Source organism: Stegastes partitus, unplaced genomic scaffold (genome assembly GCF_000690725.1).
Source record: "Stegastes partitus isolate 25-593 unplaced genomic scaffold, Stegastes_partitus-1.0.2 Scaffold202, whole genome shotgun sequence".
NCBI lineage: Eukaryota > Metazoa > Chordata > Actinopteri > Pomacentridae > Stegastes > Stegastes partitus.
The window spans coordinates 584,370-598,807 of record NW_007577933.1 but is presented as its reverse complement, the minus strand read 5'-3'; the positions used below and the strand labels follow the sequence as shown (position 1 = coordinate 598,807).

Below are 14,438 nucleotides of genomic sequence, written 5' to 3'. Positions count from 1 at the left end.
GTAAAGACTATGTAGTACTGTTTGTCTGAAGTAATGTGTTTTCTTGATGTGCATGTGCAGAAAGGTCCAGTGTCTCTGACATGCCCACATCAAAATACAAGAAATCTCGCTCTCATTCCAGCCCACTTGCTGTAACAGGTATGCACACATGTAACATCATTGTACACACGCATACAGTCATGTGATAAAGCAAGTATGGAAGTTGTCAACTTTTTTGGCACACTTTTAATTGACAAACATTTATCGTCTTTGAAACACTGCCTATTGATAAAGGTGGTATACCATGAGGAAATAAGCCTTTTTAATTCAATTTTTTTTCTATAGTGCCACTTCACAACATATGTAGTTTCATAGCACTTCACATAGTAAGGTAAAGACCTTACAAATTTGACACAGAACAGAGAACCCAACAATACAAAGTTGTCTTTTTCAGTGGTTTAAGAAACAAAAATGTGTACACCCTCAGTTTCAGAAGCTAATATTTTGCATAAGCTGGCATGTTTGATTGCACATTAGTCCACCAGTCTTTACCAGGTTTGCTGAAATTTCTGACTACTTTCTCTGTAAAATCCCTTCAGTTACAAGATGTTTGGGGGTTTTCTTGCATGTACTGCCTGTTTCAGATGTCCCCAAAACATCAATCAGATTCATATCTGGGCTTCCTTAGCCCTTCCTTCGTAATGTTAATTACCTGCAGTTCCTGTGATGAAATTGTGGCGTTCTTGAAGACTCTTTCTGCATCAAATAAATCAATCAAACTTTATTTATAAAGCACTTTTCATACATGAAATGTATCACAAAGTGCTGTACATTACAGAACACAATCAGGAAGGGGTCAGGGGATACAAAATAAAATGCAAAACCCCACCCACCCACATTTAACACAGAATGCCACTCACGCACACACACACACACACACACACGCACACAGACACGCACACACAGGGACACCAAGTCAGGTCTCTACAGGAAGCCACAGAGGACCGAGGAAATGCTATCTTGAATTAAAAAACAGTCTGTTCTTGAGCTGAATTTGTTATGGCATCAGGTCATGCACAAATTATCAGTGGTTTGAAATCTGTGCCACTTGTAGTTGATTTTCCTCACAATTTTAAGTATTTTGGCCATCCACGCCTTGTTTTCCGAAAATCTCAGAGAGCTCTTTAAATCTCAGCATGATGACGCTACACACTACCAAAGCAAAAGAAACCTCTGACTCTAGACTCTATGCAATTCATTTTTATTGGTATAGCAGCAGCACAACATATGTCATCTCAAGGCACATCACACAGGTGAAGACCTTACAGAAACCAGACAGAAAAACCCAGCAATCCCTTTGAGTAGCACTTGGCAACAGGTTTAAGACAAGTTCCAACAAAGAGCTTCTAGCTATCTGGAACCCTGATTCTAATTTGATGGATAAAGGTGTGCTAAATATATGGATAGGTTTACTTTTCTCATGTCACTGATCTGTTTTTTTTATTTGTTTGTTTTTAAATTGTAAAAATGAATGGAAAATGAAACTCTTTGGTGCAATTTGAGTATATCATCTTTATTCCTTGTGTTTTACATTTTCAGTTTTGGGTTGTTTTTTTTTGCAAGCCTGTTCATAATGTCTTGCTACTGTTATAAATCAACAATAAATACTCACTTTTTGAGCTATTGTTACTGCTAATGTACTCATGTGCAATGCCCACAAATTTTATGCTCAGGAGTCCACTGTCAAACCTGACAAATCAGTAGCCATGCAATCTGAATTCCGAACCAGCAAACTTGCCACAGAGGACTTAAACAAGAGAGTTCAGTTGTAAGTGCACATGAAAAGTTTGTTTTAATATGCTGCTACAGTGAAAACGGCATAAGCAAGTCTGTAAACTGTAATGAATCCTCTAAGACAACACAGACACATGGTTGTCCGTCAGGAATGCTAATCAGTGCAGTCTCAGTGACTGTTGTTGCTCATACAAAATTTGATTGATAAGCATAATCACTGTGATTTTTTTCTTGTTTGTTTGCATTTTGCAGGTGAAATGTCAGTTGACCTCAACAGAGTATATGAACGAGATCGAGTTGCTAAAGAAGACATGATGCCTCACAGTCCCGTTAAGGTCTCTAGATGAGAATTCTTTTAGTGGTTTGCTGAAGTTGAACATACAATACAATAAACTTGACTGATATTTTTCTTGGGCTTGTTAACATCAGGGATACAAGGAAAGTTGACTGAGCACAGGAATTTTTGAAACACTATTCAACTAACAGAGAAATACTATATACAGGAATTTGTTGAGGTTTACAGGACAGGTGTACTGAAGCATTGGTTATTTCCTGAGTGATGTTATATAATTGATTTGTTACATTACACTGTATTTGCATACACATGCTATGGTTACTTTGAATTGGTATGTTTTTTCATGACCACTGTTTGTTTTTGTTTTTTTGTCGCTCTTTATCTTTTCAGTCTATTTTAAAGAAGACCGTGACAATGCAGCATACTCCATCTGCTATTTACCACTACAGTGATGCTGGAGGAGGAAATGTCCACCATAATAAAGTTAATGCTATTTTCCAAGCTGCTAAAAAAGATCTGCAGCAGGTCATCCAAATACAGGTAGCTTACAGTTAAAACTATACATCTACTACCGCAAAAGTCAACTTAAACCAAATGGAAAAATATGATTGATTTTGGTATTTCTGTTTTGCTGTGGTGGTCATAACTATGTACTTCTGAGAGGGTGAACAATCACCTCTCTATATTTTTCACTTTTCGTGGGATGTCAACAGGACCCCAATCTGCTGGAAGGGAGGGTGATTCTTCGCCAGGTCAAAGCCGGCTCTATTGTGGCCCACCAAGGAGACCAGGTCAGTCTGTTGGGGCACGCTACTCATTATGTTCCTTTTAATGGGATGTACAGATTATTAAAGCGCTGAATGCATGTGAATTTTTTGCAAAAATTGTCCCAGTTTTGTTCAGTTCCAAGTCTTTTACTGTTAAATTATATTGCTTATTCTTGTGGAGAAGTAATTTGCTTCGACAAACAACATCTCCACTTTGATAATGTTTCTAATTTGACTGCTTGAGTGATGCAAATCTACTCACGAGAGTAACAGGAGGAAATGTTTGGATAAACCAAATGTAGGTTTTTCAAGGTGCCCTGGGGAATTTTCTTTGACATTTACATTGACTGTTAATTTTGTCACATTGACATGTAATGAATGTGCTAAATAATAATAATAATAAAAATAATTAAAGCCACAGGTGGCATTTGACGGGTTCTCGCCGTACGATTGTCGGCCTTCACACACGTCGGGTTGTGGCGCAAACGTGCTGCAGGCGGGACTCTGATCTGGCATGTCAAGTTTGGGGCAGATGGAGCCCGTGCGGCCTAGTTACAAGCCACTTCCTGTTTAGTGGTGATCCACGGCGGTGTGCATGTTGGCCATGGTGGAAACGCGCTTTGGCTGAGACTCGGAGCACGCGTGTAAATTTTCAGGCCGACCGGAGCACATACAGGCCGGTTACACAGCACGTCTCGTATTCTGGCGTTTTCAGGGGATCAGCATTTCCACGCCGTCAGAGTTTTGCAGACCGTTTTATTTAAGTTTAATCAACACCTCCTGTAGTTTGTGCTGGCCAAATGTCAGGTGTGTACGACCTTCCTTGTAGGAGGAGATAGATATTGAAAATGGCCAAAAATGTCCAGCATTCAGCCAAAATCGCCGAAATTGTCACCGGGTTTTTTTCAAAATGGCAGACTTCCTGTTGGGTTTAGGGCTTAGCGCTGATTGACTTTTTTGTGTGTCCTGACCTGCTACACATGCCGACCGAATCTTGTATCTGTAGGTGAAACAGCCTTCCAACAGGACTCTGTTGAATGCCAGAAAGACCACGAAAATGGGCAAAATGGCCATTGATCGAAATTGCACCGGCTGTCATTTCCAAAGCAGGCCTCATTTGCAGAACGTTTTGAGAACTTTTAATCACTACGACCTGTAGGCCAAATTTCAGGTGTGTACGATGTTTCCCCTGGAGGAGATAGATTTTGAAAATGGCCAAAAATGGCCATTTTTGAGCGAAAATGGCCCAGCATGCTCGCTGTTTTTCCAACATGGCAGATTTCCTGTTGGGTTTACAGAAACATGCTAATAGACTTTTGTGTGCAGTTGTTGCAGATGTGTGCTGAATTTCGTACTTCTAGGTGAAACGTAGCTACGGTGAGAGTCTGTTGAAATATTGTAGGGGGCGCAGTTGAGCCGTGTTGCATTTTAGAGCTTGGCGCTAGTTGACTTTTTTGTTTGTCCTGACCTGCTCTATATGCCTACCAAATTGCATAGCTGTAGGCCAAACATGCTTATGACAGGACTCCATTGAAATTTTCAAGGTGGCGCTGTGGAGGAATTTTTCGATTGAGGTGTGTATTTTTCTTCCAAATTATACAATTGTTCGCCGGGTCTGATATGTGTGCCAAGTTTTGTGCAGTTTCGAGTACGTTTAGGCCCTCAAAAACACGTGTCTTTGTCATGAAGAATAATAATAATCTCTAGCATTCCAATAGGGTCTTCGCAACCTTGGTGCTTGGACCCTAATAATAGTACATTTTATTTGTAAGCACCTTTCTTGACACCCAAAGTCGCTGTACAAGAAACAAATACAACAGAACAGATAAAAGCTATACATACAAAAAAGGGAGTTATAAAGAATAAACAGTCTTGAACAGGTGGGTTTTGAGTCTAGATTTGAGCAAAGGGAGAGAGTCAGTATTACAGATGTCTGGTGGGAATGAGTTCCAGAGTTTGGGAGCAGAGCGACTGAAGGCCCTGCTCCCCATATTGTTGAGGCGGGTGGAGGGCACTATGAGGTGGATGGAGGATGAGGATCTGAGAGAGCAGGTGGAAGACCCGATGTGAAGGAGATCGGACAGATAGGGAGGGGCAGTGTTGTGGATGACCATGAATGTATACAAGTGGATTTTGAATTTGTTTCCCGATTTGACAGGGAGCCTGTGGAGCTGCTGTAGGATGGGGGTGATGTGATGAAATGAGGAGGTTCTGGAGATGATGAAAGAGGAGAGAATTACAATCGTCAAAGCGGGAAGTGACGAGGCTGTGGACAAGGATAGAAGCAGTATGGGGGCTGAGGGAGGGGCGGAGACGATTAATGTTGCGGAGGGGGAAATATGCAGAACGGGTGATGTTACTGATGTGAGATTGGACGGAAAGGCATAAATGCATATCTGTCCTCATTATCAGAAACGTAAAGTTTGCTTCTTCTAGACTTTTGTTGTGGGTTCTTGTGCACTTGCACATGAACAAACAAAACAGGGACCCACATGTAGTAACAGTGCACCAAAGTGCTATGAGTGGGCAGCATCCACGGTTTGATTCCAGCACCAAGCCTGTGTTGCTTCCCGTCTATTGCTTGTCTTCCTTCAATTCCATCATGTGATACTGATGTGTAATCTTCATCCTGACAGTCAGTCATCTTATTTTTCTTCTCCACATCACTTACAGGATGTGAGTGTGGCGTTTATTATTTCTGGGGCACTCCATGTCTACCAACGCATGATAGACCGTGAGGAGGAGAGCCTGCTTTTTGTTACCCACCCAGGAGAGATGGTGGGTCACCTGGCTGTTCTCACAGGGGAACCCCTCATCTTCACTGTGCGAGCGCACCGAGATTGCACCTTCCTCTCCATATCCAAGGCCCACTTCTATGAGTAGGATCAAGTTCACACATAAAACATTCAGTCATTTGTTTGAGTTTCTTCCCATGTTCACCAACACACAAACACATCTATATTGTCAATTTTGCAGGATGATGCGCGAGGAGCCCAGGGTGGTGCTGAATGTAGCTCACACAGTGGTGAAAAGGGTGTCACCATTTGTCAGACAGATCGACTTTGCTCTTGACTGGATGGCTACAGAGGCTGGTCGTGCTGTCTACAGGTATTCTTACTAAAACAATGAATGCATTGTTGATATAAATTTTAATGAAATTCACTTAATAACCTTTATTACTCCATAGAAACAGGGATTAGATTAGTTACACCTTACAATTTATTTCCATCTCTTTCTCATGCCACTTTATTTCAATCATGCATGTAAAGTGACAGCACCACAGCAAGTACTGTATTATAGCAATATATGAATGAAAAAGAAATTATGACAAAAGAAATTATCCTTATTTGTGTGGGGTTTGCCGAATTTTGTCCATTTGGGTTTCTTGATTGTTTTTAGACAGGGAGACAAGTCAGACAGCACCTTCATCGTCCTCAGTGGTCGACTGCGCTCTGTTATTGCAAAGGATGATGGGAAGAAAGAGCTGGCTGGGGAGTATGGCCGTGGGGATCTAATTGGTGTGGTGAGTTTCCTGAAATGTGGCTTTTGTGTGAGTTTGGAAAATAAACAGGAACATGTTCAATAGAAAGGAAAATATGTGGAAAAACAGCAATTTGTACTGTAACATTCATTTTGTGGTTTTACAAGGTTGAGGCTCTGACACACATGAACCGAGCCACCACGGTCCACGCTGTCAGAGACTCTGAGCTGGCCAAGCTGCCTGAAGGAGCTCTGAACTCCATCAAGAGGAGATATCCTCAGGTTGTCACCAGGCTGATTCATCTGCTGGGGCAAAAGATCCTAGGCAACATGCAGCAGGTCAACGGACCTCTGGCTGGTAATCTTTTACTGTTTTGTCAGTATGTGTCTCAGGATAAGACTGAATTTAGCCGGTCTGTCTGCAATATAAACATCACAAGTCATCAAAAGGAGATTTATGACACTGTTGTAGCCTGAAACCACAAAAGAATACCAAAATGTATTGTATCCCAGTTCAACATTAGGATTGTAACTAACAATTATTTTTATTGTCAACAGTGGTTAATTATTTGCTTAATGAATCAATAAGTTGTCTGGTCTATAAAATGTGAGAAAATGGTGAAAAATGTCAGTGTTTCACAAAGCTCAAGATGTCGTCCACAAATGTCTTCTTTTTCCACAACCCAAAAACATTCGGTTTACTGTCATGGAGCAGTATGAAAAAATGCCAGATTTAAATGCTGGAATCAGAAAGTTGATTTTTGTTCTTAAATAATTACTCAAACCAATTAATGTATTATTAATGCATTAATCTATTAATTGTTGCAGCTCAGTTCAGTAGTAATGAGCATATATTGTTTGAAGAAGTGGGCGAAGCTACTGTGACGTCATCCATTGGTTTTTGGATGATTTGAATCATCGAGTTTGGCACTTAGGCTGTCTATCGTCTATAACTGAGAATCACACACTGTCTGTGTAGTAACACCGGTTACCAGCCCAGTGGAGCCATATCAAACCGCTAAGTTATTAGCTAATAGTAACACTGACTAGCTAGCTTGTGCATTCCCAATTTACATTAACTGTAAAAGTAATTAGGATGATTATTTTGGCTGGCAAAAAATTTGCTTTGTGGAACATATACTGAGCCCACTCAATAATGTCTTTCAGTACATTCAAATGCTCATCCAGACAATTTTAGCCAAACCAAATGTTACAAATACATTTCATGAACTGAAAAGACACTATGAAAAGATTCCATCATACAAACACAGATAACACCCAAAAACAAGTCCACCGCTATTTTAAATGTACACAGTGCTACAGACGAGCATTGCTACACCTTTGTCCTGATTGACAGGTTGCCATGGTTGCAACTTGTCAATCACCAGGTACCCCCACCCTAAGACATACCCTGATTTATCATCTATTTTACCATAAGTGGAACCATGAATGAGACCCATACTGTAATAAAAGAAACTTGCAGCTGTGACCATAAACTAATTAGGGAAATCTTTACTGAGGTACAAATGAGAAGTAGACTAATTTTCTCATAGACAGTTGCACTTCTTTTTGCAACCAGAGGAGTCATACCATGCTGGCCTTCAAAAGAGAATACACCTTTAACACATATAGCAAAAATGATAGTGAAGTGCTTCCAGACTATTAGGTACTACAAAATGGACTGGCTAAGTGAGTGAGTGCATTGGTTTCACTTTTCAGATCCAGATGCTACATCTCCTACTTTTACACACAGTCCATTGAAACAAACTGAAAATCCAATTTGTACGATTGTGAAATTCTGCCTATCCAAGACAAAGAACAGTAACTGCATGTTGACAAAAGACCAGACTCTAAATTTGTCACACCGCACTTCTTTATTGATAAGGGGACAGGTAAAAACCAAAGTGGAATCATTAAACTCTGGCTAGTCAAAGCTATCCAATGAAAAAGTCTTACCGAAACATAAGTTTATCATCTTTCACTGTTTCTTGGCCTGCAGGTCGTAGCCTGGCTCTCCACACTCCGACCAGTAAGTGGGATGCTGGGAACCCAGCTTCTAACTTGTCCACTGTGACCATCCTGCCTGTGTCTGAGGAGGTTCCCCTCACTGCCTTCACTCTGGAGCTGCAGCATGCACTCAGTGGCATTGGTATACACACACACACACACACACACACACACAAATACAGATAAGCACACAAAACGAGTGCTTTGTCTATTTGGTTAATTGAGTAGCAATATTGTTTGCCAATGTGTATGGAGAGAAACTGAATCTCAAGCTGTATGTGTGTTCTCACATTTGTGAATGTGTACAAGAATCTATAAATGTGAAATAAGATTAGAAAGTATCCTGAGATTTTTGAGTGTGTAAAAGAATGTGTGTGTGCGTGCATGTGTGTGTGAAAATTATACGGTCATGTGCAGAAGTAAAGGCCTTTGCCAACACATACCTATCTTATTTTTGCTTTTAGACTCATCTGGGATGTCCACCATGCACTGTCCAACACTGTCATTCATAGCAATAGCTATTTTATAAACATGTTTGATTTTTCTTTGGGATTCAGGCCCCACTCTACTACTAACCAGTGACATCATCAAACAGAGACTGGGCGCTGCTGCTCTGGACAGGTAAATAATCGAATGGCTGAAAGGTGAATAGGAAATAAGGGCCTACAGTTGACTACTTGAGTTTGTTTTTTTATGTTTTACACATACACTTTTCTCTCTTCTTTTTGTGATCATGTATTTGTAGAGAGCAAGAGATATATACATCATGAAGTAAATATAATGTTTGTACAGTTTATGAAACACAAAGATCAGGATGCAGTTTGATCAGTGCGTGATGGCACCAGGTAACATTTGATGTGTGCAAATATGGCTTTAGTTGAAACTCAGTACAGTCATGTATTTAGGTTGATCTAACTGCGATTCAGTGACATGTTTGTACTCCATCTTTTAAAGTGTCCATGAGTACCGTCTGTCTAGCTGGCTCGGTCAGCAGGAAGACATCCATCGCATCGTCCTCTACCAGTCCGACCCCAGCTTAACGCCTTGGACCCAGCGCTGCATCCGCCAGGCCGACTGCATCATCATTGTGGGGCTGGGTGAACAGGAGCCTACTGTCGGAGAGGTTGGTGTAAATGCATGCCTACTTCTTAAGCTGCTGGAGTTTTTGTGTTTTTTCATGCATAAAGTGCAATGCATGATATAAAAAAATATCAGAGTTAAATATTATCAGCTCTGTAAATTCACTTGAATTTAAACAATGTGACTTGATGTAGCAGGGGCTAGCATCTCACACCCTAGCAAATTCCAATACCATAAACTCAGACCCTCCACTGAATTTGTGATGACTGATGTGACCTTTCATGAGTTTTATATCCTGTACATTCTTTCCAGATGATATGGAAAAGAAATGAGTCAAATCAGAGAATGTACCACATGAAAAAAGTGTTCTTGTTGTTTTTTAAATCAGTCAAACAATGTTAGCACATACAAATTGATGAGAAGTTACTTTTATGTAAAGCATTAGAAATGCTTTCAGTGTTCAATAGATTGTCTGAGGTACTACTGTGCATTCTGTTAGTAAGATAAGGAGAAAGGATCCTGGGGACTGAAGCACGTATCTCAAAAACAGAATGTGGCATTTATACATCTAGTCTATCCAAACTGTAATAGTCAGTAAGTAGCCGACCCCTTCAGAGGATACAGCTTAACCTCTAGACACTGCAGCTGTGATTGTAACATTCAATACAAATCAGCCTTTGTATTTATGAAACCAGCACACTGCGGTGGATCTGCAGTGGCCATAATAAGCTCTCTCTTCTCCACATGTAGTTGGAGCGAATGTTAGAGGGTAGTGCTGTTCGGGCTCAGAAGCAGCTAGTGCTGCTGCACAGGGAGGACGGCCCGCCGCCCAAAGGGACAGCTGAGTGGCTGAACATGCGGAGCTGGATCTCCAGACATCATCACCTGTCGTGTCCCCGCAGAGTGTTCTCCAGGAGGAGTTTACCTAAGCTGGTAAAAAGCATCAAGTCTTTTATGGCCGGTTCTGCTCTCCTTAGCAGATGCTTTATTTCTTTTACGTTTGTGCATTTTCAGAGAGAGTTGTACCAGCGTGTGTTTGAAAAATGTCCAGATCGTCATTCTGACTTCTCCCGCCTGGCCAGGATCCTGACAGGAAACAGCATCGCCTTGGTGTTGGGTGGAGGGGGCGCCAGGTACTGCTGCTTTACACACAAACATATTCAGCATCTGAGCAAAAAACTATAAATCCTATAGTCACAATCTGAGCCACAATTTTAGATCTTGATACTTCCACGTACAGTATAAGCTATATTTTTCCGTAATGAACCTTTGAGTAAAGTTTTGAAATCTGTTATTAAAGCACCAAACAAGGATAAACTTGTGCAAACCTTCATTGCTAACGAGTGTTGAACTCATTGTAATTTATACCTTCCCAAAAAAATCACAGAAACAAACATAGAATTCATCTTTAAAGAGGCAAAGCTTTGATTATTGAGAAGTACAGTGAAAACAAATTTTAGTATCAGAATTTTGTTTCTCATTTTACATGGCGCTGGTAGGGCTGAACAATTTGGGGTAAATGTGTGCTTACAATTTTTCTGAGCGATACTGTGATTGCATGTGGTTTGCCAAATAGCTTCACATGAGTGTTTGCTGTCTATTGGATTTAAATTATGTGAAGAAGCATTACTAAATGAGACGCCATAAAACATTTGACTCATACAAGGTGATAATAACATGAATTCATGAAACCATTGATACGACAGGTTAGACTTTGGGTCAGATGTGCTGCATAATGTATACCCTTAATTGCAAACAATTTGCTGATTGAATTGTCTCCAATTATAAATTTAGTTTAAAATCGAGTAATTGTTCAACTCTAGCATGCTGCATGTGCTTGTTTGTGTATGTTTGTGCATATTAGTGCATGTTAGTCCTTCTTTTGACATTGCTGGCCCTCTCTATATTTATAAACAGGCTGAGAGTGACCTGTTACACTGCATTGAAAAGTGAAAGTGCAGTTCAGAGCTGGTGCCCCACAAAAGCCAAAGAACCTAAAATATAAATCATTTCATTTATGTTTATTACCTAGATTATCTGCCCTTGTTTCATTTCTTCTCAGGTGAGATTCTGTATTGCTGTTTTGCAGCTCTCTTCCTCTCCTCCTCCACTTGTCTGATTCTTTCTGCTATGTGAGCTTTCTCACAAGCAGAGACGTGAGTGGAGGAGAGACCTGTTACGGCCACAATATATTTTAAAGCGTTGCCGTGACCTAGTGGTTGTGGCCAGATTATTTTTGGTTGGCCCCTGTGCACACAACCTTTCTGGTTGTACATGAACATGAAGGGAGGGGGAGGTGTGACCAACATGTACATTTGTTTTAGTCTGAGGTGGTCCACTGATTCTGAATGCCACATACAGAACATTTAAAGCAAAGCTGAAGCTGTATTAGCATCACCAGGACAATTGTTTTTTGTTTCTTTGTGTGGATTATAAGTAATTATTTGTCTTCTGATAAATCTGTTTCTTTTTCTCACTGCTCTGACTTATCCTGGAGCTCTGGCAAGGTAGGGACTGTGTTCCTGTCAGATATGACCTGAGACACCTGGTGGACACATGACTACAGCATTATGCTTTTACATGTGTCCATTTCCTGTGAACAGTTCCTGCACCCAGAGACAGCTGAGATTTCTCTATGAGTATTCAGGAAGTAACATTTCTGACAAAAGTGTTTGCCACATTAATACAGCAGTATTGTAAAATGTTCATATGTGTGTGGGGGCTGCAAGATGGCGCAGTTGCTAGCACTGTGGCCTCGCAGCAAGAAGATCACCAATTCTGCGTGTCGGTGAGGAGACCAGGATCTTTCTGTGTGGAGTTTGCATGTTCTCCCCGTGCAGCGTGGGTTCTCTCCGGGTTCTCCAGCTTCCTCCCACAGTCCAAAAACATGTTGAGGTTAATTGGTGATTCTAAATTGTCCGTAGGTGTGAATGTGAGTGTGCTTGGTTGTCTGTTTAAGTGTAGCCCCGTGATAGACTGGTGACCTGTCCAGGGTGTCCCCTGGGATAGACTCCAGCCCCCCGCAATCCCAGTGAGGATTAAGTGGTTTATAGATAATGTGTGGATATGTCTGTGGTCCAGCAACTAACACTGCTGCCAGGTACAGAGTTGAAACCTGCTCACTGACGATCACACATACAGTGATTACAGATACCCACTAAAAAATGGCTGTGGATTTAAAGCCACCAGCAGCCATAATGCATGGAACACTCACATGCCTGGATCGTGAGGTTAAATGCTTGTAATATGACTGCTTTATTACACACTCTTTTCTGGCATTGATGGACATTTTACTCTTTTTAACATGTAAAAGTCTATTATGACGGTAACATATAAGCATTTAATTTATAACGAGAAATGTAGTTTTGTCAAACAACAGATGAAGTGATGTGTTGTTAGTTTCTTGTGAAAACAAAATGAACATGGAAGTAACGAGGGGATATGTCATTGTAAGGCAGTGGTCGCTGGTGAAAACTTTTGGTGCGGGGCACAGTCTGCAAATGACCTTTTATTTAAATCAGAAATTAGAATATGAGTTACATCAGGCACAACCATTTACAGGAATGCACATTTTCTACCTTTGAAGGATATTCTAATCATAATCTAATTTAACATTATCAAGACTTCCCAGAACTAAATTTCAAAACCATTCATCAAACTTTCATCAGTATTTACAGGATCTGTACAAACTCAAAACACACAACATACATAATGAAACAAACACTGTTCAGTGCTCCAGACTAACCCTTTCACTGGTAGCATTGGTACGACCCACTTTCTCATTTTGTTGCACCTCCCACCTGGTCACAGGCAAAACATAGACTTGCTGAACATTTTCTTATCGATAGACGCTACGATTTACTGATGCTCCCTAAACGCCCCACAGAGCAGGCTGTGGTAGCTGCTGTTTGGTGGCTGTGGTGTGCTCTGACTGGTGTGGGACCAAAAATAATTGAAAAAGAATAAACTCGGGCATTCTCATGTCAGATTTGTCTGAGGTTAAACTGAGTTACATGTATTCTACACGCGGCCTTTTCTATGAGTAGTCTTTTCTCCATTGACAGCAGGCCGATGCATTAAGCCCCAGTAGCTGTCCACTAGTAGAAGAGGAGGACGAGGTCAGAAAGCGCAGTCGTAGGAACGTCAAAGGACAGTTTTGATATCCCACCACAGAAGACAAAAGCAAATAAAGACAAAATTAACTGGCTTACAGCAAAAGTGGACAGATCCGGTGTTGTGCCGAAAAAAAGCAGCCCCTCTCAAGGAGCGCAGTGACAGCCATTCACCTGTAGATGAAAATAAAAAAAGTCTAACAGTAATAGTTAATATTTGTCTGTGCATGGTCATGTGGAAATAATAAGAACAACAGGGATAGATTTGGTCTGAGCATACTGTGACAAGTTAAAAATGCATCCCTCCAGATGTACTGGGGGTGGGGGTGCATATTCTGGCAATGGGGTCTGCCGGAATATGCACCCCCCTCTATTTCTGATCCCAAAGGACTTAAAGCCACCAAATTCACAGCATTTATTGATGATCATGGTCTGAGCATAATCTGAAAAGTTAAAAATGCTGGGACCAACAGAGACAGATTTACTGGGGGGGTGCATATTCCGGCACTCCTTGAGAGGGGGTGCTTTTTCCAGCAGGGGTGCTTTTTTTCGGCACAACACCGGCGCCCCGCATCCAGGAAGTGTAAAATGAGTCAACACACAGTAAAGACTCATATTAAATCTGTGAATAATACAAATATTGTTAATATAGAACAAGAATATGAACATTATTATTAATTTTATTATTATTTTGTTGTAATTCATTCAAATTTAATTTCACATTTGAGAACTACTTTTTATGTGGTCATTAGTAGTGGGGCGGTGCCCCTGCGCCCTGTATTAACCAGTCGCCACTGTGTACGGTGAAAATGTTCTTTCCAAAGTTTCTTGTAAAAAAGAGGAACTGGGGCAGTAACATACTGCTGTGTTGTATCTGAAGGTAATAACAGAAGAGTCAAACTTAGACAAAATGAAACCAACATG

The 14,438-nt window shown here is 40.8% G+C and overlaps 1 protein-coding gene across 1 annotated transcript in view; it reads left to right on the top strand.

Annotated features, from left to right (window-relative positions):
• pnpla7b (patatin-like phospholipase domain containing 7b) overlaps window positions 1-14,438 on the top strand; it is a 29,038-nt gene that overhangs the window by 7,861 nt on the left and 6,739 nt on the right. Inside the window, exons 12-24 of the mRNA XM_008280622.1 lie at window positions 61-138; window positions 2,026-2,108; window positions 2,459-2,608; window positions 2,782-2,859; window positions 5,509-5,714; window positions 5,812-5,943; window positions 6,235-6,358; window positions 6,484-6,673; window positions 8,315-8,464; window positions 8,880-8,943; window positions 9,277-9,445; window positions 10,153-10,335; window positions 10,417-10,535. Coding sequence (XP_008278844.1) covers window positions 61-138; window positions 2,026-2,108; window positions 2,459-2,608; window positions 2,782-2,859; window positions 5,509-5,714; window positions 5,812-5,943; window positions 6,235-6,358; window positions 6,484-6,673; window positions 8,315-8,464; window positions 8,880-8,943; window positions 9,277-9,445; window positions 10,153-10,335; window positions 10,417-10,535 — 1,726 coding nt within the window. The remainder of the gene's footprint in view (window positions 1-60; window positions 139-2,025; window positions 2,109-2,458; window positions 2,609-2,781; window positions 2,860-5,508; window positions 5,715-5,811; window positions 5,944-6,234; window positions 6,359-6,483; window positions 6,674-8,314; window positions 8,465-8,879; window positions 8,944-9,276; window positions 9,446-10,152; window positions 10,336-10,416; window positions 10,536-14,438) is intronic.